General features: G+C 46.8%; 1 protein-coding gene across 1 annotated transcript in view; it reads right to left on the reverse strand.

The window, feature by feature from the left end:
• Positions 1-7,497, reverse strand: part of LOC124017838 (telomerase-binding protein EST1A-like) — a gene marked incomplete at its 5' end in the record, with an annotated part of 41,157 nt that extends 33,660 nt beyond the window's left edge. Inside the window, 7 exon segments of the mRNA XM_046333070.1 lie at positions 297-466; positions 469-511; positions 697-807; positions 1,402-1,480; positions 1,652-1,758; positions 3,307-3,417; positions 7,305-7,497. Of these exon segments, the coding sequence (XP_046189026.1) occupies positions 297-466; positions 469-511; positions 697-807; positions 1,402-1,480; positions 1,652-1,758; positions 3,307-3,417; positions 7,305-7,497 (814 nt within the window).
• Between the last annotated feature and the right edge of the window lie 892 nt (positions 7,498-8,389).

Raw genomic sequence — 8,389 nt, forward strand, 5'->3', positions numbered from 1 at the left:
CGAAAGGAGGGAAACAGAGGAAGAGTAAATGAGTCTTGGAAACAAACAGAGATTTCTCAGTAACTATTGATTTATCAATGGGGGTCGTCTTAAGAACCCTGTGTGTGTGTGTGTGTGTGTGTGTGTGTGTGTGTGTGTGTGTGTGTGTGTGTGTGTGTGTGTGTGTGTGTGTGTGTGTGTGTGTGTGTGTGTGTGTGTGTGTGTGTGTGTGTGTGTGTGTGTGTGTGTATGGTGTGTGTGGTGTGTGTGTGTGTGTGTGTGTGTGTGTGTGTGTGTGTGTAAAGTGTTCTACTCACATCACTAGGGCTAAGGTTGCCCAGTTCTCCTTCCTGTTCAGAGTCTCTGCTGGACTCGCTGCCCCCACGGTGTGATGATGGAACCCCTGCCTGTCCAATAGGGCCGACCCAGATCTCCACCCTGGCCCCCTCCTCCCCCGTCCTCCTCCTCGAACCCCCGGGCCCCTGGACCCCCCCTCCGACTCCTGCTTCCTCCTCCGCTCCATCTGGTCTGCCTTTGGGGGGTGAAAGATCAAGGGGTCAGGGGTCAAAGAAGCAGGTGTGAATCCCTGCTACACAACATCACATGTTATAAAGGCCTGGTGTTTGGTCAATGAATACATTAGCTGGGTTATGACTTGAGGTGTGTGTGGTGTGTGTGTGTGTGTGTGGTATGTGTGTGTATGTGTGTGTGTGTGACCTTGCGTTTGGCCTCTTCAAACAGACTCATGAGACTCTCCTTGGCAGTGAGGATGGGGTTGGAGGCAGCAAGGCTACGCATGTAGTAATACACTGCATCCAACTTCCTCTTCTAGAGAGAGGGGTGGGGGGTGGGGGGAGAGGGGGAAAGGAGAGAGAGGGGGGGGGGGGAGGAGAGAGAGAGTGTGGGGGTGGGAGAGGGGGGCGAGGAGAGGGAGGAGAGAGAAGGGGGAGAGAGAAAGAGAGGGGGGGAAGGAGAAGGAGGAAAAAGAGAGAGAGCGAGAGAGGGGAGGAAGGAGAGAGAAAGGGGAGAGAGAGCGAGAGAGGGGAGGAAGGAGAGAGAAAGAGAGGGGGTAAGGAGAGGGAAAGGAGAAGGAGGAAAGGAGAGAGAGAGAGCGAGAGAGGGGAGGAAGGAGAGAGAAGGGGGAGAGAGAAAGAGAGAGGAGGGAAGGAGAGGGAAAGGAAAAGGAGGAAAGGAGAGAGAGAGAGCGAGAGAGGGGAGGAAGGAGAGAGAAGGGGGAGAGAGAAAGAGAGAGGAGGAAGGAGAGAGAAAGGGGAAGGAGGAAAGGAGAGAGAGAGAGCGAGAGAGGGGAGGAAGGAGAGAGATTTGAGAAAAATGTGATATTTCTCTCAAATTCTTGGCTATACTGGCCACACACAAAAAAAGTACAGTTCACCCCCTCCCTCCTTTTGTCACAACTCTCACCGTGTAAACAGCCAGCAGGGCCAGCTGGTTGTAAGGTCGTCCGTTCTTAGGAGCAATCTGCTGGGCCTTCAGGTACCAGCTAGACGGGAGGAGGAAGAGGATTGTGTCTGAGTCTCCTTCGCAAGAGAGACCTAAAGGAGTCTTATTTCATATGTACAACATTTTAACAACATTAGTCCCCCCCCGTACGATTTGTCAACAGACAGGAACACGGATAAGATGCTCTTCCCTGGTGGCCAAGGTACAGTACCTGCGGGCCTTGCCGTAGTTAGCCGAGTCGCTGGCTTGCTCTCGGTAACGGGCGATGTCCCCCTGACAGATCAAACACCGCTGGGCACTGATCAGAGCATACTTCACCTGGAGCAACACACATTAAACATGGTTAATTACACACACACCTCACCTGGAGCAACACACATTAAACATGGTTAATTACACACACACACTTCACCTGGAGCAACACACATTAAACATGGTTAATTACACACACACACTTCACCTGGAGCAACACACATTAAACATGGTTAATTACACACACACCTCACCTGGAGCAACACACATTAAACATGGTTAATTACACACACACTTCACCTGGAGCAACACACATTAAACATGGTTAATTACACACACACACTTCACCTGGAGCAACACACATTAAACATGGTTAATTACACACACACACTTCACCTGGAGCAACACACATTAAACATGGTTAATTACACACACACTTCACCTGGAGCAACACACATTAAACATGGTAAATTACACACACACACTTCACCTGGAGCAACACACTGTAATACTGGTAAATACACGTAGGAACCGAGAGAATCTACAACGGGGGAAAACGAGGACAGAATCCAGACATTCAAAAAAAATAATTTTTTTTTAAAAAATACGTTTTTTTAACTTGTCCATTTGGACAAATGAAATGTATATTCTGGTTGTCGAGCCTGTAGGGAAAAAACTAAAATGTATAAAACTATTTATCAAATTTTCCCGATTTTATCATAAGACAATGAACAGAATGCATCAGTGATTTCGTATTTCCTGCAACTCTCTGAAGAGGCAACGAGAACGTCCCTGTCTGGTACTTCGTGTAGCCGTTAGCGATGATGCTAAGTAGACAAAGGCTTTTCCCAAAAAACATACATTAAATGTTGTTAACTACAAAGTAGCCTATGTTTACCTGCCAGAATGATATCGTGATTATTTTCCAAACTCTACCATCACATGTGCTTCAAAAACACTGCTAAATTAAAGGGTTACCCCACCCAGAAATAAAAAATGGATTATATTTTTCCCAGAAATCAGAAGTGGTCTCCTGATGTGGTATTTGATATTTTTATAGGGCCCTATACACACACAGTCTGAACACTCATCACATGTACACACACACAGTCTGAACACACACACAAACAGTAGTTGTGTCTTTCTGAACACACATCACGCAGACAGACAGACAGACAGACAGACAGACAGACAGACATCACGCAGACAGACATCACGCAGACAGACAGACAGACATCACGCAGACAGACATCACGCAGACAGGCAGACAGACAGACAGACAGACATCACGCAGACAGACATCACACAGACAGACAGACAGACATCACACAGACAGACAGACATCACGCAGACAGACATCACGCAGACAGGCAGACAGACAGACAGACAGACATCACGCAGACAGACATCACGCAGACAGACATCACACAGACAGACAGACAGACAGACAGACAGACAGACAGACAGACAGACAGACAGACAGACAGACAGACAGACAGACAGACAGACAGACAGACAGACAGACAGACAGACAGACAGACAGACAGACAGACAGACAGACAGACAGACAGACAGACAGACAGACAGACAGACAGACAGACAGCGTGTTGTTACCGTCTTGCGTAGTGGACGTGGTCTGATGGCCATGCCGTCCATGTAATCCTCCAGTTTAAATTGAAACACCGTCTGAAGCTTCTGCAGCAGTGCATCAAAGAACACAGTCCCCTGGGAAACAAACACAGTGCATCAAAGAATACCGTCCCCTGGGAAACAAACACAGTGCATCAAAGAATACCGTCCCCTGGGAAACAAACACAGTGCATCAAAGAATACCGTCCCCTGGGAAACAAACACAGTGCATCAAAGAATACCGTCCCCTGGGAAACAAACACAGTGCATCAAAGAATACCGTCCCCTGGGAAACAAACACAGTGCATCAAAGAATACCGTCCCCTGGGAAACAAACACAGTGCATCAAAGAACACCGTCCCACGGGAAATAAACACAGTGCACCAAAGAAAACCGTCCCCTGGGAAACAAACACAGTGCATCAAAGAATACCGTCCCCTTGGAAACAAACACAGTGCATCAAAGAACACCGTCCCCTGGGAAACAAACACCAAAATGATTAGCTCCATGAGGAAACACTAAGGCTGTTTCAAAATAGTTGCATGAAGTTGAACATGGTGTGTGTGTGTATACGCGGTGCGTGTTCAGTGTACGCGGTGTGTGTGTGTGTGTGAGTACCAGGCCACGCTCTTGTATGGCAGTAAGCCAGACGGCCAGCTCTGCCCCCTAAACAAAAAAAAAATCTGAATTCCGAGGCGCGCACTGAATAGGTTTGAATAATTGTCCACATTTACTTTACTTCAAGAAAGGTTACAAACAGCAAAAATCACCAACCTATGTCAATCCACTATCCCCCATAATAGAAACGTTTACCTAGGGGTGGATCTATTGATGTAATAACTAGCATGGGTTGCTAATATGACTATTGATGCAACAACTAGCATGGGTTGCTAATATGACTATTGATGCAACAACTAGCATGGGTTGCTAATATGACTATTGATGCAACAACTAGCACGGGTTGCTAATATGACTATTGATGTAACAACTAGCATGGGTTGCTAATATGACTATTGATTCAACAACTAGCATGGGTTGCTTATATGACTATTGATGCAACAACTAGCATGGGTTGCTAATATGACTATTGATGTAACAACTAGCATGGGTTGCTAATATGACTATTGATTCAACAACTAGCATGGGTTGCTTATATGACTATTGATGCAACAACTAGCATGGGTTGCTAATATGACTATTGATTTAACAACTAGCATGGGATGCTAATATGACTATTGATGTAACAACTAGCACGGGTTGCTAATATGACTATTGATTCAACAACTAGCATGGGTTGCTAATATGACTATTGATGCAACAACTAGCACGGGATGCTAATATAACTATTGATGTAACAACTAGCATGGGTTGCTAATATGACTATTGATGCAACAACTAGCATGGGTTGCTAATATGACTATTGATTTAACAACTAGCATGGGATGCAAATATGACTATTGATGTAACAACTAGCATGGGTTGCTAATATGACTATTGATGTAACAACTAGCATGGGTTGCTAATATGACTATTGATGTAAAAACTAGCATGGGTTGCTAATATGACTATTGATGTAACAACTAGCATGGGTTGCTAATATGACTATTGATGTAACAACTAGCATGGGATGCTAATATGACTATTGATGCAACAACTAGCATGGGTTGCTAATATGACTATTGATGCAACAACTAGCATGGGTTGCTAATATGACTATTGATGCAACAACTAGCATGGGATGCTAATATGACTATTGATGTAACAACTAGCATGGGATGCTAATATGACTATTGATGTAACAACTAGCATGGGTTGCCAATATGACTATTGATTCAACAACTAGCATGGGTTGCTAATATGACTATTGATGTAACAACTAGCATGGGTTGCTAATATGACTATTGATGTAACAACTAGCATGGGATGCTAATATGACTATTGATGTAACAACTAGCACGGGTTGCCCCTACACTCTAACCACTAGGCTACCCTGCCGCCCCTACACTCTAACCACTAGGCTAACCTGCCGCCCCTACACTCTAACCACTAGGCTACCTACCTCCTCTACACTCTAACCACTAGACTACCTGCCGCCCCTACACTCTAACCACTAGGCTACCCTGCCGCCTCTACACTCTAACCACTAGGCTACCCTGCCGCCCCTACACTCTTAACCACTAGTTTACCCTGCCGCCCCTACACTCTAACCACTAGGCTACCTACCTCCTCTACACTCTAACCACTAGACTACCTGCCGCCCCTACACTCTAACCACTAGGCTACCTACCTCCTCTACACTCTAACCACTAGACTACCTGCCGCCCCTACACTCTAACCACTAGGCTACCTGCCGCCTCTACACTCTAACCACTAGGCTACCTACCTCCTCTACACTCTAACCACTAGGCTACCTGCTGCCTCTACACTCTAACCACTAGGCTACCTGCCGCCCCTACACTCTAACCACTAGGCTACCTACCGCCCCTACACTCTAACCACTAGGTTACCTACCGCCCCTACACTCTAACCACTAGGTTACCTACCGCCCCTACACTCTAACCACTAGGTTACCTACCACCCCTACACTCTAACCACTAGGTTACCTACCGCCCCTACACTCTAACCACTAGGCTACCTACCGCCCTTACACTCTAACCACTAGGTTACCTACCACCCCTACACTCTAACCGCTAGGCTACCTGCCGCCTCTACACTCTAACCACTAGGCTACCTACCTCCTCTACACTCTAACCACTAGGTTACCTACCACCCCTACACTCTAACCACTAGACTACCTGCCGCCCCTACACTCTAACCACTAGGCTACCTACCGCCCCTACACTCTAACCACTAGGCTACCTACCGCCCAACATTAGACATTAGCCTTTAGACGTTAATGTTAATTATATTTGTCAAGCATGACTGCCATTTGGACTATATATATATATATATATATATATATATATATATGTAATTTAAAAGTCTCATTAAAGTTTGCTGCATTTTCTGGAGCCTCCCAGCATCTGTGTGGACATGAGAGGCTGTAACCAATATGCATAGTCCATCACCTACTAGACTTGGACGGTATTCAGACTGTCATACCGACCTTCTGCCATACCAGGATATTCAGTAATAACGGCACTGAACACAAGGGGCGCTGTTTTCAAACCCCACTGATACTATGTAAATAAAAAAACATATGTAACCCGAAGGTTAGCAATGCTAACAAGTACGTGTCAAATATCATAAATAATGCTAACTAAATGCTAACGAACATTTTACACAGTCTCTAACCTAAACTATACAAGTAGTTAGCTGCTCGTCCCAGTTAGCTGCACAAAAAAATGCTAGTCCCAGTTAGCTGCACAAAACAAAACAACTATTAGACAGCAAGGCCTTTGATCCTGGAGGGGATTCTCTGCTGTTATCATGCAAATGCTTGATTTTGGAAGGAGCTCACCACTTAGCTAGGTAGCTAACTAGCTATTAAATTAGCACAACTGCAGCGCATTTAGCACATTCTAGACAGTTGACTTAATAGCTATAAGATATGTAGCTGGCAAACATTGAATTGCGAATTCCCTGCTGTAACTAGATCACCCGGAGCATACTGGACAATAGAGAGACTCACGAGGCTCCGGTCGTTGTATGTAAACAAACACCATGTGACTGGGGTCAACCAGGAAGCTTCATAATGAAACACGTGACATTAATAAAAATCAGCTTCTTATCTCCGAACGTATTGCACAAGTTGACAGCAGGTCAAGTAGCTTCAAATATAGATATTTATTTAAAAACGTCAAAGAAAAGGTTTCAACGGTATTGACAGGCAAATTATTTAAGGACAATTACATCCACTTTGATTTTTTTTAAATAGCAATTTCTAGTGTTTTTTTCCCCCCGTTTTTCTAATAAATGTAAAATGGGATATTTTGGTTAATGGCCTTGAAGGCCAAATTCTATCGTGTATTCAGTGCGTCTACCTCGTCCAGCAGAGTGAGCAGCATGGGGGTGATGCGCAGGGTTGAGTCTCCGCTGGGGTCTTTGAGGAGCTGCCTGAAGTGCTCTATAACCTGGTAGAACACGTTCTTCCATAGAGCCTGGTCCAGGTTCTGACTGTCACTGAACTCTATGTCTGTTAGGATCACCCGCTCATACAGGGTCAACAGGTCAGCTCTGGGGGGAGGGTGAAAAGGAGACAAGACAGAAAGGAGCTTAGTCAGTTTTCAGATAAGTTGCAGCCCCCAGCATATTACCAAGTTGGAGCTCCCACCCTCAATCCATCCTACCCTGTCCCTCCACCCTACCCTGACGTCTCCTCCCTCCCTCCATCCTACCCTGTCCCTCCACCCTACCCAGACATCTCCTCCCTCCCTCCACCCTACCCAGACATCTCCTTCCTCCCTCCATCCTACCCTGTCCCGTCTCCTCCCTCCCTCCTACCTTGTCCCTACCTCTCTCCTACCCTATCCCTCTCCTCCTTCCCTCTCTTCTACCCTGTCCCTCTCCTCCTTCCCTCCATCCTACCCTGTCCCTCTCCCCCTCCCTGTCTCTCTCCTCCCTCACTCCTACCCTGTCCTTCTCCCACCCTCCCTCCTACCCTGTCATTCTCCCACCATCCTACCCTGTCCCTCTTCCCTCCATCCTACCCTGTCACTCCATCCTACCCTGCCCCTCTCTTCCCTCTATATCCTACCCTGTCCCTCCATCCTACCCTGTTCCTCTCTTCCCTCCATTCTACCCTGTCCCTCTCTTCCCTCCATACTACCCTGTCCCTCTTCCCTCCATCCTACCCTGTCCCTCTTCCCTCCATCCTACCCTGTCCCTCTTCCCTCCATCCTACCCTGTCACTCCATACTACCCTGTCCTCTCTTCCCTCCATCCTACCCTGTCCCTCTCTTCCCTCTATATCCTACCCTGTCCCTCCATCCTACCCTCTCCCCCTCTTCCCTCCATGCTACCCTGTCCCTCCATCCTACCCTGTCCCTCTCTTCCCTTCATATACTACCCTGTCCCTCCATCCAACCCTCTCCCCCTCTTCCCTCCATGCTACCCTGTCCCTCCATCC

The sequence above is a fragment of the Oncorhynchus gorbuscha genome, unplaced genomic scaffold (assembly GCF_021184085.1).
Source record: "Oncorhynchus gorbuscha isolate QuinsamMale2020 ecotype Even-year unplaced genomic scaffold, OgorEven_v1.0 Un_scaffold_3339, whole genome shotgun sequence".
NCBI classification, from domain to species: domain Eukaryota; kingdom Metazoa; phylum Chordata; class Actinopteri; order Salmoniformes; family Salmonidae; genus Oncorhynchus; species Oncorhynchus gorbuscha.